The sequence below is a fragment of the Chiloscyllium plagiosum genome, unplaced genomic scaffold (assembly GCF_037043375.1).
Source record: "Chiloscyllium plagiosum isolate Xiang-an unplaced genomic scaffold, Cpla_swu_hap1 HiC_scaffold_11, whole genome shotgun sequence".
Classification (NCBI taxonomy): domain Eukaryota; kingdom Metazoa; phylum Chordata; class Chondrichthyes; order Orectolobiformes; family Hemiscylliidae; genus Chiloscyllium; species Chiloscyllium plagiosum.
In genome coordinates this window covers 2,783,168-2,810,655 of record NW_028270149.1, presented here as the reverse complement: position 1 = coordinate 2,810,655, position 27,488 = coordinate 2,783,168, and the positions used below count along the sequence as shown (strand labels likewise).

Sequence of the window (27,488 nt, the reverse complement as noted above, 5' to 3'; positions counted from 1 at the left end):
TAAGTCTCCTGGCCTTGATGGAATGCGTCCCAGGGTAGTAAAGAGATGGTGGGAGAAATAGCAAGTGCACTTGTGGTAATTTTCCAAAATTCGCTAGACTCTGGGTTAGTTCCAGCAGATTGGAAAACAGCAAATGTAATACCACTGTTTAAAAAGGGCGATAGACAAAAGATAGACAATAGGTGCAGGAGTAGGCCATCCTGCCCTTCGAGCCTGCACCACCATTCATTATGATCATGGCTGATCATCCTCAATCAGTATCCTGTTCCTGCCTTATCTCCATAACCCTTGATTCCACTATCCTTGAGAGCTCTATCCAACTCTTTCTTAAATGAATCCAGAGACTGGGCCTCCACTGTCGCCTGGGGCAGAGCATTCCACACAGCCACCACTCTCCTCATCTCTGTCCTAAATGGCCTACCCTTTATTTTTAAGCTGTGTCCTCTGGTTCGGGACTCACCCATCGGCAGAAACATGTTTCCTGCCTCCAGAGTGTCCAATCCTGAGGTTTGTGGGCCAAGGCTGAGAGATAAATGGGAGGGTGATGGGGCTTGGGGCTGGGCTGGGTATGTAGCTGAGAACTTGATAGGCAAATGGAGGTGGGTGTGAAGGTGATAGGTCAGAGAGGAGTGTGGAGCGGATAGATGGAAAAGAAGATGGACAGGTTAAGAGGGTGGTGCCGAGTTGGAAGGTTGCATCTGGGGTAAGATGGGGAAATATAGACCAGTTAGCTAAACTTGTGAAGTGGGGAAGATGATTGAGTCGATTATCAAGGAAGAAATAGCAAGGCATCTAGATAGGTATTGTCCGGTTGGGCAGACGCAGCATGTGTTCATGAAGGGCAGGTCATGCTTAACTAATCTTTTGGAATTCTATGAAGACATTATGAACACGATGGACAACAGGGACCCAGTGGATGTTGTGTACCTAGATTTCCAAAAGGCCTTCAACAAGGTGCTGCACAAGAGGCTGCTGCATAGTCTAAAGACACATGGCATTATAGGTACAGTATTAGCATGGATAGAAGATTGGTTAACTAACAGGAAACAAAGAGCGGGGATAAATGAGTGCTATTCTGGTTGGCAATCAGTGACTAGTGGTGGTCCTCAGGGATCGGTGTTGGGACCACAATTATTCACAATTTATATCGATGATTTGGTGTATGTCCAGGTTTGCAGATGACACTAAGATGAGTGGCAGAGCAAAGTTTGCAGAGGAATGTAGAAAGTGAGTAGGCAAAGGTCTGGCAGATGGAATATAATGTTAATAAATATGAAGTCATCCACTTTGGGAGGAGTAATAGTTAAAAAAAAAAGACTATTACTGGAATGGTTAAAAAGTTGCAGCACGCTGCTGTGCAGAAGGACCTGCATGTCTTTGTGCATGAATCACAGAGGCTTGGTCTGCAGGTGCAACAGGGAATTAAGAAGGAAAATGGAATTTTGTCCTCCATTGTTAAAGAGATTGAGCAGGGAGGTTATGTTACAGCTGTGCAGGGTGCTCGTGAGGAGTATTGTGTGCAGTTTTGGCCTCCTTACTTGAGGAAGGATATACTGGCCTTGCAGGGGATGTAGAGGAGGTTCATGAGGTTGATTCCAGAGTTCAGGGGGTTGGTTTATTAGGAGGGACTGAATAGACTGGAATTATACTCATTGGAATTTAGAAGAATGAGGAGGGATCTTATAGAAACATATAAAATTATGAAGGGAATAGGTAAGGTAGATGTAGAGATGATGTTTCCACTGGCGGGTGAAACTAGGACAAGAGGGCATAGCCTCAAAATTAGGGGCAGCAGATTTAGGACTGAATTAAGGGGAACATCTTCACACAGAAGGTTGTTCATCTATGGAATTCCCTGCCCAGTGAAGTGGTTGATGCTACTTCAGTAAATGTTTTTTAAAGCTAAGGTACTATTTTTTTGGAACAATAAAGGAATTAAGGGTTACTTTGAGAGGGTGGGTACATGGAGCTGAGGCCATGAAAAGATCAGCCATGCTCGAGAGGCCAGATAGCCTATTCCTGCTCCTAGTTCTTATGCTCTTATGAACTTATCCAAATGTCTTTTAAACATTGTAACTGTACTCACTTCTTCTGGCAGTTCATTCCACACACGAACCACTTTGTGTAAAAACGTTGCCCCTTGTGCCCCTTTTTTTTAATCTTTCTCCTCTCACCTTTAGAAATATGTTACCTCATCTTGAAATGCCCACTCCGAGGAAAAAGACACCTGCCATTCACCTTTTCTATACCCCTTACATTTTATAAACATCAATAAGGGCAATGTCAACCTCCTACACTCCAATGAAACATTTCCCAACTGAACCAGCCTCCCCTTATAACTCAAACCCTTCATTCCTGTCAACATTTCTGAACCCTCTCCAGCTCAATAAAGTCTTTCCTATAACAGGGCTAACAGAACTGGAGCCAGTACTCCAGAACAGGCCTCACCAACGTCCTGCACAACCTCAATGATGTCCCAACTCCTTTTTAATCCAAGGTCTGAATAATGAAGGCAAGTGTGCTAAATGCCACCTTAACTGCCCTGTCTATATGTGATGCCAACTTCAAAGAATTATGTTTTGAACTCCTAGGTCTCTCTGCTCGACACAACTACTCCAGCATATCTCCTCCACTTCCTGCACCTCGACCTTGAATGCCATCCCTCCAACCCCATAAAAGGATAGAACCCTCTGGGAGTGAAGGTGATAGGTCAGAGAGGAAGTGGAGCGAATAGGTAGGAAGGAAGATGGATAGGTAGGACAGTTCAAGAGGACGGTGCCCAGTTGGAAGGTTAGATCTGGGATAAGGTGGGGAGAGTGAAAATGAGAACTGGTGAAATCCACATTGATCCTGTGTGGTTGGAGGGTCCCAAGGCAGAAGATGAGGCATTCTTCCATTAGGCATTAGGTGGCTAGAGTTTGGTGGTGGAGGACGCCCAGGACTTGCATGTCCTTGGCAGAGTGGGAGGGGGAGTTGATTGTGTTCAGTTGCAGGGTGGTGGGGTTGTTTAGTGCATGTCCTACCCTCCTCTCTGATCTATCACCCTCGCCCCCACTTTCATCGACCTATCGCATTCCCAGCTACCTTCCTCCCATTTAATTCTGAGTCCCATTGGACAACCCCCCCCCCTTCTTGATGAGTTTATGCTCAAAACATTGCCTCTCCTGCTGCTCGGATGCTGCCTGACCGGCTGCGCTCTTCCAGCACCATGCTCTTTGACTCTGACCTCCAGCAAGTGCAGCCTCACTTTCTACTAGTTTGATTATTCTAGGTCAACTTGGCATAAGGAGGGAGGAAGTGTTGGGTATTCCAAAAGGTATTAAGGTGGACAAGTCCCCAGGTCCAGATGGGAACTATCCCAGGTAACTGAGGGAAGTGAGAGAGAGGAAATACCTGGGGCCTTAACAGATATCTTTGCAGCATCGTTGAACGCAGGCGAGGTTTCGGATGACTGGAGAAATGCTAATGTAATCCAGGTAATTATAGACCGGTGAGCCTGATGTCAGTGGTAGGGAAGTGGTTCGTGGCCAGTGAAGATACTGACGGATAAGATCTATTTACATTTGGAAGAAATGGGCTTATCAGTGATAGGCAGCATGGTTTTTAGGTCATGTCTTACCAACGTAATAGAATTCTTTTGAGCAAGTGGCAAAGTTGATTGAGGGAAGGGTTGTTGATGTCATATACATAGACTTTAGTAAGGCATTTGATAAGGTTTCCCATGATAGGTTGGTGGAGAAAGTGAAGTCGCATGGGGTCCAGGATGTACTAGCTGGATGGATAAAGAACTGGCTGGGCAACAGGAGACAGAGTAGTAGCAGAAGGGAGTTTCTCAAATGTGACAAGTGGTGTTTCACAGAAATCCATGCTGGGACCACTGTTGTTTGTGATAAACATAAATGATCTGGAGGAAGGTATCGGTTGCCTGATTAGCAAGTTTGCAGATGACACTAAGATTGGTGGAGTAGCAGATAGTTAGGGGGACTGTCAAGAGAATACAACAAAATATAGATAGATTGGAGAGTTGGGCAGAGAAATGGCAGATGGAGTTCAATCCAGGCAAATGCGAGGTGATGCATTTTGGACGGTCCAATTCAAGAGCAAACTATAAAGTAAATGGAAAAGCCCGGGGAAAAATTGTCATACAGAGAGATCTGGGTGTTCAGGTTCATTGTACCCTGAAGGTGGCAACGCAAGTCTATAGAGTGATCAAGAAGGCATATGGCATGCTTTCCTTCATCAGACGGGGTATTGAGTACAAGAGTTGGCAGGTCATGTTACAGTTGTATATGGCTTGGTTCGGCCGCATTTGGAATACTGTGAACAGTTCTGGTTGCCACATTACAAAAAGGATGTGGATGCTTTGGAGAGGGTGCAGACGAGGTTGACTAGGATGTTGCCTTGTATGGAGGGTGCTAGCTACGAAGAGAGGTTGAGTAGATTAGGATTATTTTCATTAGAAAGACGGAGCTTGAGTGGGGTTGTTAAAATACAGATTTGAGACAGTCCAGGGAATCCCTTGTGGACTCAGACCTGTAAAGCCTCTCTTTTGGTTCGTCCCGGAGATCGTACTCTTTGGAAGTCTGGAATAAAAACCACTTACAGACAGTTTAGTTTAATTTTAGTCATCCCCTTTATTCACTAATAGCATTACTGTTACAACATAACCCTGATACCCATAAGCTAAACTAACTAGGTTCTAATAACCTAGGAGAGTAGGGTACCAGCTCTTCAAGTGCCCCAGCAGGCTACTCTGATGTACTGATACAAAGTGGCTTCCTTTATACAAAAGTTTACAAAAACATTGCATATTCTTAATTAGACAGATAACCGTGATAGACAATAATTCGTAAGGAAGAAAAGTTAATTGACAGATCTGTGTGTGCTTGACTGATCACTCCTACAGGCCTTGAGCTATCCAGCTGAGTTAGGTGTCTGCTGGCGAGATAAGTTCCTATAAAGAAGTACCAGTCTAAATTAAGTGGGAGATGTCTTCAGGTAACGTTGCACAGCTTGCATGTCTGATATCATTGTCTTACGAAATGGCTTCTTAGCAAGGAGGGCAAACGTTTGACCATAAAATGGCTTCCTGACAGATTGTGTCAGAATCTCTTCAATGTTAGGTTTAGAATAATTTTAAGTTGGGAGTTGATTCCTGCTTTTAATCTGAAGCACAGAATCATTCTGTACCTGAGGCTGAAATGTTACTGCAAGGTTGTATTTAATATGATTAATTAGTCTCAAAATAAACATGCCTTTTTTTTCAAGTTTGATTCAAATAAGACATTAGTTGGAATTGACAGTGGGGCAGTCTGTAAAAACAGCAAGTAAGTTAACGCTTTGTCAATATTTTCTTTTACAGAGTTTGCATTTCATGACCAGTAATGGCTACTCAAAATCATCAAAAAGTCTCAAAATGCAATTAAATTCAATCCAAAGCAGATAAGCACTAAGAGTTAATTTTGTGCTAGATTCAACAGCCTCAGCACTAAAATGGTCTCTCTCTCTCTAGTGTCCTTTTGAACTCTCAAGTCAGGGTTTTGTAACAGCAAAGATTTCTTTTCTCTCTGTGACTGCCCTGCTTGCAAGGGGTAATAAGAATCCATTATAATTGGCAGCATCTAACCATTAATTACCAAGTTTTTGATAGTACCGGGTTTCGTTTCAGGGTCAGAATCAAACACTCTCATTAATTTCACAAGGGAACGGCTGTGAATGTTATCACTTGGTGTCCTGTTCACACAGATTCACCGATGCTAAGGCAAATGTTCTTAATTGTCTTACAGTATCCTGTTATCACTTGGTGAGCCCAGGTGTCCCTATCTTTTGCATTCTTTAAGATTCCCCCCTCTTTTCTGAGCTTTCCTGCCTGTCTATTTTCCAGTGCAGTAAATATGACCTATTGTCTCAACCTGCACTTGTCCCACTGAACTAATGGACCTCCAAATATATTTCCCACCCCACCCCTGTCAGCTTTCCAAAAAAGACCATTCCTTCCGTGACTCCCTCGTCAGGTCCACATTCCCTACCAGCCTACAGCCCACTCCTGGCACCATTTCCTGCCCCACTGTCAATTCTAACTAATCAGATCTTATGTCTTATTTTAAGCTAAATGTTTGAAGACAAGTTTTAAGGCTTTAGACTTTCTCAGGGTACTAATTTGAGGTTTACAAAATTATGAGCGATGTAGACAGGGTTGATAGCAAGAAGTTTTTGCCCAGAGTGGGGGACTTAATTACTAGGGGTCACGAGTTCAATGTGAGAGGGAAAAGTTTAAGGGAAATATACGTGGGAAGTTCTTTACGCAGAGGGTGGTGGGTGTCTGGGTGCATTGCCGGCGGAGGTGGGAACGATAGCGTCATTTAACATGTATCTAGACAGATACATGAATGGGCAGGGGCAGAGGGATACAGATCCTTGGAAAGTAGGTGACAGATTTAGACAGAGGATCTGGATCAGTGCAGGCCTGGAGGGCCAAAGGACCTGTTCCTGTCCTGTAATTTTTTGTTTGTTGTTCCTCACTTTCTCTTAGAACTACTACAGGCCCTACTTTTAATTATACAAGTCCTGCCCTTGTTTATTTTACCTGTAATGAAGGTATAGAGGTGTACTGTAACTTTGAGAGAGAGGAAGCTAGCAAGGGCTGACTGAAAGCACTGAGTGTCCTGAACAAGGTAAAAATGTAACACTTGGTCGAAACAAATAGTTGGAGTTGTGTTGCCATGGAAGTTCGGCCAATCAATTTAAATTATGTCCCAAATACCAAAATCCAATCAAATTAGAACTTTACTGGATGTAGGTTTGCTCCCTGAGCTGGTAGGTTCATTTCCAGACGTTTCGTCACCCTTCGAGGTAACATCTTCAGTAGGCCTCTGGGCAAAGCAATATGGATAATTCCTGCTTTCTATTTATATGTTTGGGTTTCTTTGGGTTGGTAATGCCATTTCTGGTGGTGACATCATTTCCCATGGTGATGTTATTTCCTGTTCTTTTTCTCGGGGGGTGGTGGATGGGGTCTAACCCGATGTGTTTGTTGGTAGAGTTCCCGTTGGAATGCCATGCTTCTAGGAATTCTCGTGCGTTATCCTTACATATAGATGAGGAAGGATACCGCTTCGACTGTGACAACACATCCATCGTAGGACAAGCCAAACAGACATGCATGAGAATTCCACATTATGGTGCGAGGGCAGCTTCTCTGTGTGTCGGGTTTAAGATTAGCAGAGGGGCTTACCCTATATCGTAACATACCAACATGCAATATCTCACATTTATCCAAATTAAACTCCTCCTGCCACTCCTCAGCCTCCAACTTACTGTCATTTGATGAGAAATTGACAGGTTATTTACAAAGCCAAGAAAATCTCAACTTTTAGCTGTTGAGTATTCATATTAAGAATCTTCACAGTCTAAAGGAAAGAAATCCGATGAATCAGCTACACCAGACTTACATATGTGATGCAAAGGGGTAATTTCTTTGGGTTTGAATTAATGTGAAGTGATGATGTTGGTAATAAATTAAAACTGCTTCGCTGGATGTTTTCAGATTTGTTTTGAATGTGTTCCACATCAAGATAATTTGTTTTCTTCTTTGCTTTTGTCTTTTGTGTCATAAATTTATATCCTGTTGTTCAAGAAACTCTGCAGCCTCATGTGATTTTGTTTCAATGAATGATCACTGTTAATTTTAAAATGATCTCAGGCCTGATTACATTCTGGGATTAGAATGTCCAGTAATACCATCATCTGGGATCATAACACCTGATAACTGGACTTACAACCTTAATTTCCAAATTCACCTCCAATCACTTCAAGATTTCCCTTACCGTAGCACTTAGGTTTCCTAATAGTGAAGAGGTTTGGAAGTTATGGATGTTCCACCACAGATCCTTCTACTGATGCTGTTCTTCTGCTGGATTGATTTTTTTTAATCAATCCGTTCAGACATGACAAGCTTGGGGAATATAAGACTTGAAACTCTATGTACTCAACTTCAACTGATACGTTTCAGATTTTGGAGATGAGAGAACCATAAAGTCAAACTATCTGCACGAAAATTGATGCAGTGAATGATTTAGGATCTGGAATGCAATATCTGATAACATGGTGATTGTAGCAAATACAATCTGTTAAAAGACAGCTATATAAGGATCCAAAGAAAGCAAGGCAACTAAAAAAGGGCCAGGAACAGCAACTACTTGAATTTCTCATTTTAAAAAGCCCTAAACGTCATTCAGACCAAATGGCCTCCTTGTAATCATTCTAAGATTGTTAAAAATGCCCACAAAGTATTTAAATATAGTCAAAGAGTCCTACAGCACGGAGACAGGCCCTTTGGCCCAAACTGGTCCATGCTGACCAAAATGTTCATCCACACTAACCCCATTTCCCTGCACTTGGCCTAACAGATCCAGTCAGTTCATCAAAATCCCTCATGAAAGGGAATCCATTGCTACTGCCTGGCCTGAATTACAATTACTTAGCTAAACACCCACCGAGGTGTTCCAATCAGCTGTTCAGATTGTGTCTTTTTATTCAGTCATAGGATGTGAGCATCATTAGTCCGTCCCTAATTGCCGTTTAGGTGGGGGAGCTGTTTTCTTGAACTGCTGCAATTCATGTGCAAAAAGTCAATCAACAGTGCTATTAGGGAGGGAGTTACTTCATTTTAACACTGCAACACTGAAGGAATGGTGATGTAGTTCCAAGTCAAGGTGGTAAGTGACTTGGAAGAGAACTTAGTCAGAGATATACAGCACAGAAACAGACCCTTCAGTCCAACTCATCCATGCTGATCAGGTGTCCTAAATTAATCTAGTTCCATTTCCCAGTATGTGGTCCAAATCTCTTCAAACCTTTCCTATTCATGTATTCATGTATCAATCCAGATACCTTTCAAATGTTGTAATTGGACCAGCCTCCTCATTCCATACACTCATCGTCCTCTGCATGAAAATGTTGCCTCTTAGGTCCCTTTTAAATAATTCCTTCTGACATTATACTTATGCCCTTTGTTAATTCTGATCTCTCTCTGTAGTTTGCTACCTTGATGCATTTTTTATGGTACGATCTGTCTGTATAGTAAGCAAAACAGTGCTGGTCACTGTGTCTTGGTACACTGTGTGCGTGTGTGTCTGTGCTAGTGTTAGAAAGAGAGAGACAGTTATTAATGTAATTAATTGACAACTATAAATAATCAATTTGGGGGTGATTCTATGACTCTCTGGATGATTGCTGATCTAGATAACTCCTGGTGTGACCGAGCTCTGCTCCAGATCACACTGGTATTCATCTGGCATACTTCTGGATCACTCTGGTCATCCAGCACCGGGGGGGGGGTGATCAAGTGCTGACCTGGATCACTCCAGGGCTGATAGGGCAACTCTGGGGTGATTCCCAACCAATCTGGATCACTCCGGGGTGCTGTTCCAGATTGCTCCGGGGATCAATCAGTGGTGACCCAGTGCCAATTTGGATCACTCTGTGTCCCCCAGATCCCATTCATGGGGGGAATCCACTGATACTATGGGGATGATCGAGCCCCTGACTGGATTACTGTGTGTGTGAGGGTGGGGGGATCCTGGTCAGATTATGATCACTGGATGGTGGTGATCGAGTCCGGATCTGGAGCACTCTGGGTGATCCACTGGCGCTCTGGGAGTGATCGAGTGCCGATGCGGATCACTCCGGGGGGGGTGACCGAGGCCGGTCGCCGATCCCTCCTGACGGGGAGTGGATGGTGTCCGATCCCGCTCGGGTGATCGGCACATCCGGGCAGTGCAGCCTCACTCTGGCGGGAAGGCGGCCCTATAAAAGGCGGTGAGCCCGCCAGCGGCGGCCATTTGCTTTTGTGGCGCAGAGCGGGATAGCGGCAGCGTTCGGGTGAGCGGCTTCAGAGGGACAGCACTGGGTGAGGGCACACAATCAGCTCGGGGCCGCCGGGGTAATACAAACCGAGAGACATATACAGAGAGAGAGAGAGAGAGGGGGACGGCACTCCGAGCTGCGGTGTTCAGTCAGAGAGAGCGACGGTGTTTTAATAAAGAGAGGGCGCCATGTTGTGCGATGGGGAGGGAAGCGTGCACTCTGTGAGGGAGGGAGTTCCATGGCTGGGATTCCAGCTTACCGGCAGCTCGATGCTATTCAGCCAGGCCGGTAGATGGTCTGGGAGGTTCCCGCCGCTCCCTGTGCTCCGGGCAGCCCTGATTCCAGAGCGGAGGCTCCGGCCGCCATTTTGTTGGAGCGGGGCGGCCGCGCGCTCCCTGTAACCGCCGCTCGGTTTGAATAATGGGGGCGGCGGCTGCGGGAGTCAGCGTGTTGACGGTGCGCGGCCCCGACCCCCACGGTGGGGGCGAGGGGATGTGCACCGACTGAGCCCATTGTCGTCCAGTCGGACCCGTGCCTTAGCGCCTGCCCCAGTCACTTCAATTCCCTTCTTTTAACCCTGAAGCCTGACTTGAATGTACTGATCCCCTGGAATCTGGTGGATGGGAATCTCCCTCAAAGATAGTGGATAGCCAGAGGATAGTGGGGCTTTGGGGGGAGGGGAATATAGTGGATAGCCAGAGGATAGTGGGGCTTTGGGGGGGAGGGGAATATAGTGGATAGCCAGAGGATAGTGGGGCTTTGGGGGGAGGGGAGGGGAATATAGTGGATAGCCAGACAATAGTGGGGCTTTGGGGGGAGGGGAATATAGTGGATAGCCAGAGGATAGTGGGGCTTTGGGGGGGAGGGGAATATAGTGGATAGCCAGAGGATAGTGGGGCTTTGGGGGGGAGGGGAATATAGTGGATAGCCAGAGGATAGTGGGGCTTTGGGGGGAGGGGAGGGGAATATAGTGGATAGCCAGACAATAGTGGGGCTTTGGGGGGAGGGGAATATAGTGGATAGCCAGAGGATAGTGGGGCTTTGGGGGAGGGGAATATAGTGGATAGTCAGAGGATAGTGGGGCTTTGGGGGAGGGGAATATAGTGGATAGCCAGAGGATAGTGGGGCTTTGGGGGGAGGGGGATATAGTGGATAGCCAGAGGATAGTGGGGCTTTGGGGGGAGGGGGATATAGTGGATAGCCAGAGGATAGTGGGGCTTTGGGGGAGGGGGATATAGTGGATAGTCAGAGGATAGTGGGGCTTTGGGGGGGGAGGGGAATATAGTGGATAGCCAGTGGATAGTGGGGCTTTGGGGGGAGGGGAATATAGTGGATAGCCAGAGGATAGTGGGGCTTTGGGGGATGGGAATATAGTGGATAGCCAGAGGATAGTGGGGCTTTGGGGGGAGGGGAATATAGTGGATAGCCAGAGGATAGTGGGGCTTTGGGGGGAGTGGAATATAGTGGATAGCCAGAGGATAGTGGGGCTTTGGGGGGAGGGGAATATAGTGGCTAGCCGGACGATAGTGGGGCTTTGGGGGGAGGGGAATATAGTGGATAGCCGGAGGATAGTGGGGCTTTGGGGGGAGGGGAAGTGGTATAGAAAGATTTGATAGAAGAGCTAGCCCCATAATCACAGAACAAAAGGTGAAGGGACTGGGCTGTTTCTGAAGGAGGGTCACTGGTCCCCAGACATTGAATCTTTCATGTCCACATGATGCTGCCAGACCGGCTGAGTTTTTCTGGTAATTTCTGATCATCTCTGAATGGACAGGTCCAGAGGAGATGCTGGATTAGTGGTGCTGGAAAAGCACAGCAATTCAGGCAGCATCCGAGGAGCAGGAAAATCAATGTTTCGGGCAAAAGCCCTTCATCAGGAATAGAGACAGAGTGCCTCTATTCCTGATGAAGGGCTTTTGCCCAAAACATTGATTTTCCTGCTCCTCGGATGCTGCCTGAACTGCTGTGCTTTTCCAGCACCACTCTAATCTGGAATCCGGTTTCCAGCATCTGCAAGCCCTTGTTTTTATCCAGAGGAGATGCTGTTCATAGAATAAAACTCTCTTGTTGCAAATCAGAGCTCACTGTTTGAAGAGGGACTTGAAACATTGCTTCTCTTTTCTTCCTCCACAGATGCTGCCAGAGCTGGTGAATTTCTCCAGTACTTTGTTTCTTTCTAGTGAAGTTTGGCTTCTCTCCCACCAGGTGTAATTTCCTTTGGTGATAAAGATCGAAACTGCACGGACTTTCAGGTATGCTATTGGCAAGGGTCTATACTATGATAGTTACCTTCACAGTGAAAGAGTAAAGAAAGGGTCAGAGCTGATTTTTAGGAGCCATGCAACAGTGTTGGTTATAAATCCAACAGAAAATCGGAAGACATATTTGGTAAGAATGTGGAGCTGTTGACCGCAGGTTATTGAGACCAATAACATTACCCACACTGTTGATGGTATCAATAAACAATAGTATTTCATTCAGCCCTTTTGAGACTGCTTCTCCACCAGTAAGATGATAGTTGATCTGATTAAAACCTCATCTGCTTTCCTTACCTGTCCCTGAATATTTTATCCTCTTGCGTACAAACCAAGTATTCCACTAGAATCCAACCCATCTATCCTTTCCTCATCTGGCGAGCTGCCTATTCCAGGGATTATAAAAGCAAAGGACTATGGATGCTGCAAATCTGAAATGAAATGGGTGTGAGAGAAAGTCCAGTTTGGTTGTATCTATGGAGAGCGAAAGAGCTAATGCTTACTCTGGAAATCATACTGGACTTGAGACAGTAATTCTGTTTAAACATAGAACAATACAGCACAGAACAGGCCCTTCGGCCCACGATGTTGTGCCGAACTTCTAACCTAGATTAAGTACCCATCCATGTACCTATCCAAATGCCGCTTAAAGGTCGCCAATGATTCCGACTCTACCACTCCCACGGGCAGCGCATTCCATGCCCCCACCACTCTCTGGGTAAAGAACCCACCCCTGACATCTCCCCTATACCTTCCACCGTTCACCTTAAATTTATGTCCCCTTGTAACACTCTGTTGTACCCGGGGGAAAAGTTTCTGACTGTCTACTCTATCTATTCCTCTGATCATCTTATAAACCTCTATCAAGTCACCCCTCATCCTTCGCCGTTCCAACGAGAAAAGGCCGAGAACTCTCAACCTATCCTTGTACGACTTCCTCTCCATTCCAGGCAACATCCTGGTAAATCTTCTCTGCACCCTCTCCAAAGCTTCCACATCTTTCCTAAAGTGAGGCGACCAGAACTGCACACAGTACTCCAACTGTGGCCTAACCAAAGTCCTGTACAGCTGCAACATCACTTCACGACTCTTGAATTCAATCCCTCTGCTAATGAACGATAATACTCCATAGGCCTTCTTACAAACTCTATCCACCTGAGTGGCAACCTTCAAAGATCTATGTACATAGACCCCAAGATCCCTCTGTTCCTCCACCTGACTAAGAACCCTACCATTAACCCTGTATTCCGCATTCTTATTTGTTCTTCCAAAATGGACAACCTCACACTTGGCAGGGTTGAACTCCATCTGCCACTCCTCAGCCCAGCTCTGCATCATATCTAAGTCCCTCTGCAGCCGACAACAGCCCTCCTCACTGTCCACAACTCCACCTATCTTCGTATCATCTGCAAATTTACTGACCCACCCTTCGACTCCCTCATCTAAGTCATTAATAAAAATTACAAACAGCAGAGGACCCAGAACTGATCCCTGCGGAACTCCACTTGTAACTGGGCTCCAGGCTGAATATTTACCATCTACCACCACTCTCTGCCTTCGACCGGTTAGCCAGTTTTCTATCCAATTGGCCAAATTTCCCTCTATCCCATGCCTCCTGACTTTCCGCATAAGCCTACCATGGGGAACCTTATCAAATGCCTTACTAAAATCCATGTACACTACATCCACTGCTCTTCCCTCATCCACATGCTTGGTCACCTCCTCGAAGAATTCAATAAGACTTGTAAGACTTTCTTTTCTCTGCAGGTACTGCCAAATCTCCTGTTTTTTCTTCAGTTTCTCACCTAATACATGATATTCCTGATCTTTTTCCAGTCATTGTTTCTAGGTCTCTTTTGTACCCTGATGTCATTTTCATTGCTTACTTTCTTGCCTATCTGTGTCCCCTCTGTTTGCAAGCCATGCTGTTTGTCCTTTCATTAAGTCATTTCAAGAATTGTAACAGTTGAGGTCTTGGCACCAATTCCCTGTGCCACATTTACTGCCAACCAGAAAAATGTGTGTCTGCTGTCAGCTACCTGTTAACCAGCCAATTTTCTATCCATGTCAATATGCTACCTCTATGTTGAAGTTATTGCTGAAAGTAATAACTCAAATCAGTTCAGAAGAGGAGTCACTGGACCCCAATGTTAACTCTGCTGTCTCCCCATAGATGCTGCTAGACCTGCTGAGTTTCTCCACTTCTTCTTTCCAAAATTAAGTATTGACTTCCTTTTAGCCACAGCACGTTACTTTCCCAGAGTACTCACTTGTTACTTCGTTCGAGACATTAGAATGACAGCCGTCGGGACCCAGGAATATTAGATCACTGTTCCAATAATTTCTCTGATGGCTAATATTCCTACATTCCCTCTTCTTTTGATTTATTGCTATATCTGTGCTCTTGTGTGTATATATGGTGAAGACATGCAAAATACATACTCCATTCACATGCTATCTCCATTTTTCCATTATCAATTCTTGAATTCACCTTTGATTGGACTTATATTTGCTTCGTTAAATCATTTTTTTAAAGTATGGTTTGAAACATTTTCTTCATTTCTAGTTAGCTTTCTTGTACTACGTAGAGTGGTAACATCACTGGGCCAGTAATCCAGAGGCCTAGGTAAATACCTTGGGCGCACAGTTCAAACTTTACCATGATGGTGGAACATAATTTTAATTCCAGATTTTATGGTGACAATATATATTCTCTAGTTGAACCTCCTGTTCAAAGACAATTGGAGATGGGCGATGAATGCTGTCCTTGTCAGTGTTACCTGCATCCTATGACTGAATCCAGAAAAAAACTCATCTGCCTTAAATAGGTGTGCTTGCCCCCATTCCTCATTTTTGAGAGGTGATGATGAATCACCCCCAACTTCCAGATACTCCCATAAGAGAAATCATCCTTTCCACAACAAGGTGAAGACCCTTCAGGATTTGTTTCAGATGTGTGAATGTGAGGATTTAGGCTTGGCATGTCCAGTCTTTTGTCTAAGGCACTCCGCTCATTCAAGATATTAATCTCATAGACTTTCTCTGAACTCCTTCCTGTACATTAATTTTTATAAGAATGGTGTTCAGTACTGAACACAGTACTCCAGATGCAATTTCACTAATGTTCTGTAAAACTGAAGCATCATTTTTGCATTCAATTTTCTTTTCAATAAAATCTTACATTCTGTTTAGCTTTCCTGCTGTACCTGCATACTAAGCTGTGACTCGTGCAGTAAGGTACCCACGAGTCTGCACCCTCTCTTCATCTAGGTCATGTCCATTTTGGCTGAGTATAAAAACACAACTTCTCACTGTCCTACGTTGTATTCCTTTTGCCAGATGTTTATTTTGACTTTATATCACTTTGTAGTATCCTTGTGTCCTGTCACAGCTGTACGCATTCGTCATCAGAAAATGTAGCTAAATGCCTTTTGTTCCTTGCTCCAAATTATTTCTGTAAAATTGGGAAGAGTTGTGATCCCAACATTGACCCTGTGGCTCATGAAATTCTGCTAGCCTGAAAAAGATCCACTTACTCCTACTATCTTGTTCCGTTGACAATCGTCTTTTCATATCAATGTTAACCTCAAGGCCATGCTCGCCCAATTTCCTGAAAAATCTTTGGTATCTTATCAAATGTCTTCTGGAAATGTAAATACCATACATTCGATGGTTCCCCATTATCTACAACACCAGTTACACTTCAAAGAACTCTAAATTAAACATGATTTCCCTTGACAAAAGCATATTTGCTGTGCTTGATAACCCTTGAAGTTACCCAAGTACCCTTTTCTGTGTCAGACATAAAGCTACCTGGCCTGCAGCTTCTTGCTTTCTGACTCCCTTTTTGAATTTTTTATTCACTTGTGGGATGTGTTTGTTGCTGGCTGGCCAGCATTTATTGCCTTCCCTATGATGTGGTGGTGCCGTTGCTGGGGTGGGCAAAGTTAAAAATCACAACACCAGATTCTAGTCCAGAAGGTTTATTTGGAAGTACAAGCTTTTGGAGTGCTGTTCCTTCATCAGATAGCTAATGGAGCAGGATCATATGATATGGAATCAATAGCAAAAGATCAGTGTCACAAAATTAAAATGATACATTAAACAAACCTAAATTGCTGTTAAGTCTTTCATCTTTTAGAATGGGTTGCAGGGTTTGGTTCATTAATATTTAAATCCCAGAACTTTTTATAAAAGTGACATCTCAGCTCAGATAATGCATTAAAGGTGTGAGGTTAGTGGACAATGCATTTTCACACTTTTTAATGCATTGTCTGAGCTGAGATGTCTTTTATACGAGACAAAAATCTGCAGATGCTGAAATCCAAGGTAGACAGGCAGGAGGCTGGAAGAACACAGCAGGCCAGGCAGCATCAGGAGGTGGAGAAGTCGACGTTTCGGGTGTAACCGTCCTTCAGGACTTTGTTGAAAGCCTTGTTATCTCGGGTATGTGACTTGACAGAAGTTCTGGGATTCACATTAATGAATTGAAGCCTGCAACCCATTCTAAAAGATGAAAGACTTTAATAGTCATCTAGATTTGTTCAATGTATCGCATCAGTTAAATGTACTATGATATTTTGCTATAGATTCTGTATCCTATGATCCTGCTCCACTAGCTACCTGACGAAAGCTTGTACTTAAAAATAAACCTGTTAGACTAAACTTGGTATTGAGTTTTAACTTGTGCCTTCCTTATTTGCCCATGACAAAGTGGTGAACTTGTCTTGGACAACTGCAGTCCATTTGCAGAAGGTTGACCTACAATGCCTTATTGTGTGCAGTTCTGGTTCCATGTTGCAGGAAGGACATAACTCCTCTGGAGCGAATGCAGAATAGATTTATGAGCATGTTGCCATGGCTGGAGAACTGTAGCTGTGAGGGGAGGTTGGAATGCTTTCCTTGGAACAGAGAAAGCTGAGTGGTGACATGATTGAGGTATACAAAATTGAGAGGTAGAGTAGACAGGTGGAAACGCTCTTCGCAGTTGAAAAACTGAGGTTCACGGAATCCAGCAATTTCCGATCGTGTTTTTGAAAAACATTTCTGGTTCAGTGACCCTCCTCCAGAAAACATCTGAGTTCTGAGGAAGCATCACTGGACCTGAGCCATAAACTTTGCTTTCTCTCGCAGGTGGAAAAGTGTTGCTGGAAAAGCGCAGCAGGTCAGGCAGCATCCAGGGAACAGGAGAATCGACGTTTCGGGCATAAGCCCTTCTTCAGATTCCTGAAGAAGGGCTTATGCCCGAAACGTCGATTCTCCTGTTCCCTGGATGCTGCCTGACCTGCTGCGCTTTTCCAGCAACACTTTTCCAGCTCTGATCTCCAGCATCTGCAGACCTCACTTTCTCCTTTCTCTCACAGGTGCTGCCTGACCTGAGTTTTTCTAACCATTTGTTTTGATTTCCAGCATCTCTGGGTTTTTTGTTGTTGTTAGATTCAAGCTAAGTGTTAGAAGGATTAGAAGGAATATGATGAAGAAGAACCTTTTTTTATAGAGAGGGGGGTGTCTGGAGTTTGCTGACTGAGTTGGTGGTGGAGGCAGAGACCCTAACCTGTTGAAAACGTCCTGGAATAGGCACCTTAAATGTTGTATGCTGAAGGATATGAGGCCATGTGCAGGAGGATGGGATTAGAAAGGGTAATAGGCTGTCTTGTTTCAGCATGGACAAATAGGCCAAATGACACACTGCTGTCTTGCTTCTGTGGTTTTAAGACCAGAGGATGAAATCTATTACTTCCAACAATTTACATTATTTTTATGCCATTGGTAATTGTCATTTTGTTGACTTCCTCCTTTCTTTGCATTGACAGTTTTCTTATGTGCATGCATTGCATGAAAGGATTGCAGGAACTGGGTCAATAACAGCTAGGAAAGTTTCTCTCTTCAGGGAGAAAGGGGAACAATCAAAAATGGAATTTGGAGCACTATCTAGCACAAATGATGTCTTGTTCCACTTCAATTGTGACTTAGATTCATTAAACAAACAACACTTAAGAATATTAACATTTTTATCTACTTTTGACATGGCACTTTGCTGAAATGTATGCTTTCACTATAACAGATGGTCAAAATGCAATGTGGTAAACACACGTAGGGATAAAACCCAAGTCTCGTGAATGAACTAAAACTGAGCAGAAGGTTGTGTGGAGGTGATAAAATATAAATTGTTTTACTTAGCTTTATCTTTGTTACAGTTTGTCATAATGTTTTGCAGTACATAGTTTTTATAGATGTTCACATGTCACTTGCATGTTTGTGATTTCTGAAGGATAAAAACTTGGCCAGTCTGATACTGAAATCTAATTTGTTTGTCTATGAACCTAACACTCGTTTGAAGATAATGTACATAGACCCAGGACAAAAAAAAATTATTGGCCATTTGCTTCATCCCACGGTAGAACTTATTGGCTTATCCCTCTCCAGTGCCAGGAGTTATTCTCATAACAGCCATGAGCTCTGACATTTCCTCAAATAATTAATATCATATTCATTTGTCATTTTATAACTGGATAATGGATGAATATCAACATGGCAGGAAAGGTGTTATTCATTACGTGGATTAATGTTAGTGTGTTTTGACTTCTGTAGGTGACCGTCACAATGGTGGAAGCAGATCGTCCTGGAAAACTCTTCATTGGCGGTCTGAATACCGAAACAAATGAAAAGGCACTTGAAGCAGTATTTGGCAAATATGGAAGAATAGTAGAAGGTATGTATCTGAAGTACAAAACTTGAGTTGGCTTCCCTGCTTAAGCATTTTGCCAAAATCTTAAGACCAAAATGGTGAAGAACTTAAATGCAGTTTAAAAACAAGCCAGGTACAAAAGTTAGCATATTAATAATGGACTTTGTCTGTGTGGAGGGAATGTTGCAAGAGTAATTTGTGTAATTTTTGGTTTTGTTATTTGTGCTCTTATGCTGACCTAAAAGATTTGCTGCCTTAAATTATGCTGAGTGTAGTTAGTCGTGAAAATCCTGGTAATTTTTTTTCTTTTTAGTTCTACTGATGAAAGATCGTGAAACAAATAAGTCAAGAGGTTTTGCTTTTGTTACTTTCGAAAGTCCAGGAGATGCAAGGGATGCAGCCAGGGATATGAATGGAAAGGTGAGATGATAGAAATGTCTGCTTCTAACTTTGTGACAAATAGTTTAATGTGGACTACCTAGCTGTTGTAAGTTGTCAAAACTATTGACTGGGCTTTTGTTCCAATGTCAGTATAAACAAGTGATGGGTATACAAAATAAATGTAGGTGATGGTGTATGATTTGTATGCACCTCCTGTTTTAAACAAGCAAATAGATATTGTATCTTTCATGCACTTTGTAATGTCAAGATATTTTTTTCTCATTGCTCAAACTATTTTAATATGTGAAAGTGTGTAAGAACACCACTCCTCTGGCTGCTAAAAAGGTGTGACTGGCCATCAATATGTCTGCAAAGCTATCCTGAGGTTTGATAGTTTAGCCATTGAATCTGCCAATGCAGTATTTCATAATCTTGTGATCTTGTTGTGGACTTCAATAGTTTTGTCTTAAGGAAATGTGATTTAGTTGGAATGGTATTTATTAACTAGTTCTACTACTTTAATATTGTGCTGAAATACTTATTATTCAGTCTGTGTAGAGAACAATACTTTGCAACTTCCATTGTGTAAAGTTTGAGCAGTGATGACTTCACTAGCACTGATCATCAGAGCTGAAGTTACCTTTCCTCTAAGAAGTCCTGAGCTTTACTACACAACTGGAATTGTACCCAGAAAGGGTTTGTGCCACCAAGATTTGTGATTAATGTGGTGTTTTTATTACTGACTGCAACTTTTCAAATGCAGTGAACTAAAATCTATCTGTACTTGGCAGGAATCTACACATGACATGTCTTTAATGTAGGTAGAGCTCACAATAAAACTGGCCGGTCCCATTTTAACAGGGTAAACAGACAGGGCAGTCAGGTTTGCACAGAGGACACTGAAAAATGTATTAATTGACAAATCCTTTGGTAAGACTTATCTGAAGAAGGCCTAATGCCCGAAACGTCGATTCTCCTGTTCCCTAGATGCTGCCTGACCTGCTGCGCTTTTCCAGCAACACATTTCCATCTAAGACTTATCTAGTCTACCTCATTCACAATTGTCGCCGTTGGTGTTTTTTAAAACACCTGTGGTTCTGTAAAGCAAATCACCATTCACCTGACCTGTGGTCATAAAGATTGGATCCTTTCGAGACTTGGTTCCAATGCAAAAGGCAGGGCTCTACTTGAGACTCTGGTATAATTTGTAGTTTGTGCCTCCTGATCACAATTGACCCTACTTCAAGCACCCTTTTTAAGTTGAATCCAGTCCTGAGTGCACTACAAACATTTTTATTACTCCCTCTCAATTTTTTTAAAGTCTTTGGATGGAAAACCCATTAAAGTAGAGCAAGCTACTAAACCAGCATTTGAAAATAGTGGACGACGTGGACCACCCCCACCCCCAAGAAGCCGTGGTCCTCCTAGGGGGATTCGAGGTGGAAGAGGAGGTAGTGGAGGAATGAGAGGTCCACCTCAAAAAGGTAAATACCTGAAACAAACAATCTGTCAATCTGTAACATTACAAGAGGAAAGTAGCAAAATCTATTGCACTCCTGTGTCTAGACAGTCACAATAACTACACTTTTCAGATCCAATCTGAAACTGTATTTTGAAGGAGAGAAATCTAAATTTTTTGATTAGTGGAAAATTTAAGCTAAGGGTGGGGAAGTGGAGGATAGAACCGGTGACACTAGTCTATTCCTGGTCAGTCCTACTTGCTTTTAGGACTTTAATACAAGGGACTTGAGCCACTGTTGAGATTTTTATCTTAAATGTAGCAGTACTAAGTTTTGTCTTTTTGATGTTTATTGTACAATTTGGTCCCACTTAAAACAAGTCTTTAGAATTTGAGATAAATGTAGGTTTGCAGCCATGTGTGTAACTGCACTGTATCAGTGGTTACAGTGAAAATAGTGTATCCATTGCATTTTAAAATAATTTCATCTAGAACTTCGCAGCGTTCTAGAAGAAGTGAAGCATGTCCTAAGATACAGGTTACTGATATCTCCATGATCCTTGCCGACACAATTCCACTAATTCACATTGGAGAGTCTGTATCTTGCCTGTTCAGTCATGTTCCATTGTAATGTCTACAGCATCTGCTGTTTCAGTATATGCTATGTTTACAAAAAATTGCGATTATTGCATTGTTGATGGCACAAGTAGATTTTGCCACGCAGGTGAGCACGGTGAATGGATTCAGGAGATAGAACAGTGCTACCTTAAGAGGAATGTACATTTCTTTAGGAGTCCTGACCCACGAGATGATATGGGAGCATACTCTGGTAAGTTTGATAATATAGCTTTAGCACAGTGTTGTCCAATATGTCAGCCATGTGGCGAAATGAGCATCCAGATGTGGTGACTTTAAACGTACCAAATAGATTAATGGACAGTCATTGGCATGTGATGTACTTTGATTTTGTACATGTGGTAAAAATAAGTTGGAGTGAGTTTTTTGAGTGCTATAGTTTTTTTGTTACTAATTGCTGGGAGATGTGCAAGTACATGTGCATGTGAATATATTTACCTTGAATATGCAAATGGAGATTCCTGACTAAAATTAATGCATGTGGTTAAATGTCCTGTGGCTAGTCAGTGATTTCTATTGGACAACACTGCTTTAGTACCAACTGGAAAATGTATCTGTAAAGCAATGGAAACAATTTTATTTTCTGGATCGTAGATGACCAGATATGGTCATGGACCTGATTTTGTACTTTGATTATTTTATTTGATTGCTAACTAATTTCAAACACATCATAGCAACACATTTTATTTAAAGACTTGTAGATGCAATGAGGAAAATGTATTGCTGAGGAAAGGTATGCTTTTGTGAAAGGTTTTCAACTTGTGCTCATCATGATGGTTTCCAAAAAGTACCAAATTAAAGGAAAAATGCCACATTCCCAGTGCTGATTGATTGGCAGGTGAACTCTGTGGTATTTCCATGATGAATGCGCCACACTAATACACAGGACTGTTCTTTGCAAACGGAACACATAGACAATGTGCTTGTTTCAACTTAAAATGGATGACAGCCATTGTTTAGTTCATTGGTCAAGGCGTTGCCTAAATGTTTGGCAGTTGTCTGTCAGCCATTGTTTACTGGTGCATCTACCAGTGAGTTCACTCACCAACCAGTTAGATCTGTCTTATGCAGTTTAAATATTTTTGCTTTGGTATGTCTTGTGAATTGTCTTGAGTACAATTTGGAAAAACGACTTTTTGCAGCAGTACTCAGTTTTGTATTATTAAAGGAAAGTTGTGCTATTTTGTGTTTCTTTAAAATGATTTTTAATTCAGTCGATGTAATTCGTGCAATACTTTGGTTAGGAGTTTTGAACTTAATGCAGTAAATTAGCTATGGTTAGGCATGTTTACAAATCAGGAAATGTAGAAACTATTTTGAAAAATACTTTTAAGACTTTTATAAACTCCTGTGTTCTGAGTATTTGGAAGTGGAACTTTAAAATGCAAAATGTACCTAATATGAGCAAATAGCTACAAGTGTTTCTTTTTATTAAAAGTCTCCTCCAGAGGACCACCACTGAAAAGGGGTCCCCCAGGGCGTGCAAATGGACCACCACCTAAAAGGCCCCTTCCTTCAGGACCAATGCGGAGTGGAGGAATGGGCGGAAGAGGAAGTGGGTCGAGAGGTAAAAATTATTCCACCAAGTTAGATTTGGATTTTTCCAGTTTTCAGTTGTTTTGGTGACCCTATGTTTTTTTTTCACTAGGACCTCCCTCACGTGAAAGGGACAGTTATGGTTCACCACCTTCTCGTAGAGAGATGATGCCCTCCAGAAGGGATGATTATATGCCAAGAGATGATTATTACAACAGCAGAGACAGGTAATGTTTTTTCACTCAGAAGTAGATAGTTGAAAGAAGGCATGATTTTGTAATGAGTGCAAGCCCCTTGTAAATTGCCAGGCCATTTTGCAAATGCCAATTGAGTTGCTTGCCTTGCAAACACGTCACTTGAATTTGTGCCCTTTGGAGCTGACCCATTGTCAGAAATTGGATGAGTGGTCTGCCTACTTCAGCAATTAGTTTGTTTTTCAGTAGAACTGGAGTCTTCCAGTACAATTGTTGCGATAGCTGGAGGCAGCTGACTGTGCATATATTAAACATTAAAAATCCAGCTTGTTATTGCTGGCCTTTCGATCCTCGACTAATGTGGAGGAGCCAGTGTTGGACTTGGGTGGACAAAGTTCAAAATCTCAATACCAGATTATAGTTGAACAGGTTTATTTGGAAGCACTAACTTTTGGAGTACTGCTGTACACCTGATGAAGGAACATTGTTGGACCAAACCTAGTGGTGCGAGATTTTTAACTTAATCCTAGATTGGAGTACGGCCTAAACAGCTTTTGTTTGGTTCTAATGACATGATGACTGAAACATAAGCATGCAAATGTTTCAGAATCTAATTTAGGCAAAAAAGAAACATCAGTTTAAAACTCTTTTGAACTACTTACACAGGAAAGTTTAACTTGAGCACTCCTTGCATTTACCATAAAAATCCCTCATGGTATCCAAACAGCAGTGCCTGTACCATACTTGCATCAGAGTGCTTTCTGTAATATTTTGATAGTTTACAGAAACTGACTTCAAGGTTGGAAATGTTGATAAATTCTTTCAGCAATCTTCTGTTTTATTCCAACGCTTGTGGTTTGGAACTTGGTAAGTCTAAGGTAATCTAAATTTACTATGTGCTCCCCTTCTCAGTAGCACTACTACCTACATGCATTTCCATCCAAGGATTTCACAGAATTAGCCGAAACAGTGAAACTGAAGATCTCCCTTCAACCTATGGGTATTTCCCATGAGTTTTAAAAATGCTCCCAGTCAAGAATTATCTAACGGTAAACGGTCCATCTAGCTACCAATGTAGCCCTCTAACTGTTTGTTTGAAAATAAATCTACGGACATTTTTGGCTACAGAAAACTGCAGATGTTGGAAATCAAAGTAAAACTTATGGAGAAACTCTATCTCTGGCAGCATCTGTGGAAGAGAAGAAGCAGAGTTAACATCCAATGACCCTTCTGAACACTTGAAAGGAAGGGTCACTGCACCCTCTGTTAACTCACTAACTCCGTGGTGAGAAGGCAGCTTCTCCAGCAATTACTGTTGATTATTGGTTCCACAATCTTGTTAGCATGTTGACTGCTGAAGTAAAGATGGCAAATGCTAAAAGGTTTTAGTTGATTTTAGCCATCATTCCTCCCAGGAGTTGAGCTAAATTATTTTCTTCTGTCAAGTCCAATTATGGGTTTTTTGTAGGTTTGAATATTAAGTAAAAATGCCTTGAGTCTTGCTTCAGTGCAGAAAGAGGCCATTCAGCTCACCCTGTTGTCTGCATCAGTTCTTTAATTTAGCATAACGCAATGTCCACAGATTTCTTCACATGGGTGTTCCCATAAAATTATAGCTATTAATAGTCTTGTGTGCCAGAGCAGTTTGTGCTCTTGACTAGGTTTTAGTGATTGCTTTTTCAAAAAATTAAATGCTTTTTAGAAAACTGTTGGCATGACAATTATTTCTCAAACATAAAGTACAGCAGGGGAACAGGTCCTTTGACCCACTGTCTATGCTGACCATGATATCCCAAAGTAATCCCATCTGCCTGTGTGTGCCTGTTCATGAATCTGTCTAAATGCCTCCTTAAATTACTATTGTATCTGTTTCTACTGTCTTCCCAGCAGCATGTTCAGGGCACCTACTGATGTTTCTGTAAATTTTTTTTACAAAAAGCTTTCCTTGCACATCCTTTAATCGCTCCCACCTGCCTCCTTTTTTGAATTGTGCTGCCTGAGGAAACCATAGTTCAGTTGATGCCTCAATTTGAGGATTTTGATGGAGAAATCAATTGGACAACAGTGTGGAAAAATGTGACAGTGGATCCAATTTCAAGAGTTTTAACAAGGCAGTAGATAGTGGCCTAATTTGTAACAAGTTTTTGATATTTACTTGAGAATGGGAGGGAAGAAGAGTTCAGCATAACTTAAACCAGCTTTTGCTTGAAATTGTTTATTGAACATTTTGTTGATATTTCTACTTTGGGGTGGTTTGTCCAGTTCATTTTGAGGTTAATGCCCAGAATCAGCTATGTATTAGCTTCTGAACCGTGTGGACCTAAATATTTTAAAATGCTATGGATATTGTACGGACTGATATTTGAAGCTAAATTTCTTTTGCTGAGTTGAGCTTTTGATTTCAACTTTTTGGACCTTTTTTGTGCCTTACTCTTCACTTTCTTTCCTATCCCAATAATTACCTTATGGTCACCTTTTACTTTGCAGTTATTCTAGCAGAGATTATCCAAGTTCTAGAGATTCAAGAGATTATGGTCCACCACCAAGGGACTCCTACAGTTCTCGAGAATATTCTCACTCCGGGCGCGATGAATATGGCTCCCGAGGATACAGGTAAGGGCTAAGGCAGAACTAGCAATTTTGGGTATTAACTTGGTAGTTCAATAACTTTAATTTTAAATAATTCCAATGGCTGGTTTCTATTTTAGTGATCGTGATGGGTATGGTGGACGTGAACCACGTGACTACTATAATGATCGCCCAAGTGGTGGCTCCTACAGAGATTCCTATGATGGCTATGGTAAGGTGGCAGCTGATTGTGTAGTGTCACTATTCTGTTCAATTATAGAATTAGTTAATTTTTGGTATAACTTTTAATTTTGGATGGTTTCATCTTGCATAAACTGTTCAGTGAAAAATGTCTTTGAACCTCAAGCAGTTTATTTCTACAGTGATAAAACACAGTTGAAAGCAAATGAGTTGAAATCCACAGCAAAACAAATGAACTTCAAACAATGCAAGCTTGCTGATGAGCAATATCCATCAAACAAAATGCCTAGCCACTTAAGAAAATGCATATTCAACTATATAATCAAATAAAATCAGTAACATGTGCACACCAAAACCTAAAGGCTGGAAATATTTCTGCATAACCTTCCCATTCGTTTCTGGAAGAATGACAATGTGAGACACTACCAAAATGAGTTAGTCTTACATTTCAAAAACTTCATTGCTTTGTCAAATGGTACCCAGTAATGGGAGCATCCCACTGCTGCATCACTCAATGCTGCAAATGCAGTCAATGTTTAAATGCAAATTTCAACAAAGCTGCAGTAAATGAGTAGATCTTATAAAATGTAAGGAATATTTCAAACGTTTCCATATGACCTGACCATTGACCCTGCAGGTAACTCACGTGGTGCTCCACCTGCACGAGGGCCCCCACCATCTTACAGTGGAAGTGGTCGTTATGATGACTACAGCACCAGTTCTCGGGATGGATATGGTGGAGGCCGTGATAACTACAGAAGTGAGACTTACTCAAGTAGCCGCAATGATCGTGTTGGTAGGCAAGATAGAGGCCCAGCTATGCCAATGGAAAGAGGCTATCCCCCACGTAACTCGTACAACAGCTCGAGCCGTGGAGGAAATCGTGGATCTGGGCGCGGTGGGAACCGCTACGACAGGGGCAGTGGCCGAAGCAGATACTAAAACTGAACTTGATATACCATGGACCAAAAAAAGCCCTTGCTCTTAGTGCTTTTTTTCCCTTACTGAAACACAGACAAAATTTGAGGTGAAAGGACTGTCAGGTGCTTTCCATGCAAGCAGATTTTGAAAACTTTAATTTTGGTTTGCTGTTTCATGTTAGTTTCTTGTTTTTTTTAAAAAAAAAAGTCAGTTTGTACATTCTAGTGGGAATGGTGCAGAGACTGGTTAAAGATGGAAAAAAAAGTTAATGTTATAACAGTGCTACTGTCTGTGGCTTTCTCCATACATAAATATGGATATATAGAAATAGATCTTGCTTTGTTGCACCAGTGCTATTGTGAAATAAAGACTGAAACCTTTTCAGTGAAACCTGTATGTTTTTTAAGCAAGCTGCTTTTGGGTGGGAAATGCAAAAGCAAATCATGTTAGCCTGGTTTTTACAAGTGGGAAGGAAAAAATGTCCAGACAACACAATACACCAAAGAGCAAGAAATGGCGATGACCGGTCATTAATTGCCCAATGAAACATTGCAATTTCAAAATATGCCAGTTATGTTTCAGTCTCCTCCAGTTCCAGATCACCATTCAACTTCTCAACTCCAGTCACAGCTGACTCTGAAGCAAGCTGGCTTTTTAAAAAAAATCAAATCGTCAGCAGTGAGTATCTTAAAGTGTTTTGTTTTTAAGTTCTGGCTTAAAATGGATACAAGTCGTAAATTTCCCAAATGTCGTTAAAACACTTTTATGACTCAATTTTCTGA

The 27,488-nt window shown here is 42.3% G+C and overlaps 2 protein-coding genes and 1 non-coding gene across 5 annotated transcripts in view; 2 read left to right on the top strand and 1 right to left on the bottom strand.

The window, feature by feature from the left end:
- Nucleotides 1-10,208, bottom strand: part of LOC148148735 (uncharacterized) — a 32,506-nt gene extending 22,298 nt beyond the window's left edge. The window contains exon 1 of the mRNA XM_087991844.1: nucleotides 10,127-10,208. The gene's annotated coding sequence lies outside the window, so the exon portion shown is untranslated. The remainder of the gene's footprint in view (nucleotides 1-10,126) is intronic.
- Nucleotides 9,801-27,096, top strand: rbmx (RNA binding motif protein X-linked). Of its 3 annotated transcripts, none has more exons than XM_043705205.2 (11): nucleotides 9,801-9,910; nucleotides 12,001-12,119; nucleotides 18,714-18,834; nucleotides 19,124-19,230; nucleotides 20,513-20,675; nucleotides 21,375-21,479; nucleotides 22,725-22,853; nucleotides 22,935-23,049; nucleotides 25,504-25,629; nucleotides 25,725-25,816; nucleotides 26,423-27,096. In XM_043705205.2, exons 3-11 carry the CDS (start codon nucleotides 18,726-18,728, stop codon nucleotides 26,725-26,727), a joined length of 1,251 nt encoding a protein of 416 aa, XP_043561140.1. In that variant the 5' UTR covers nucleotides 9,801-9,910; nucleotides 12,001-12,119; nucleotides 18,714-18,725; the 3' UTR covers nucleotides 26,728-27,096. The 3 variants fall into 3 exon arrangements, with proteins under 3 accessions (XP_043561140.1, XP_043561142.1, XP_043561139.1); XM_043705204.2 differs by having other exon boundaries at nucleotides 9,864-9,882; XM_043705207.2 differs by lacking the exon at nucleotides 21,375-21,479 and having other exon boundaries at nucleotides 9,803-9,910.
- Nucleotides 19,788-19,856, top strand: LOC122557578 (small nucleolar RNA SNORD61). The gene has a single exon (XR_006313878.1). It is a non-coding gene; the product is annotated as a small nucleolar RNA SNORD61 (small nucleolar RNA).
- Nucleotides 27,097-27,488: the final 392 nt, after the last annotated feature.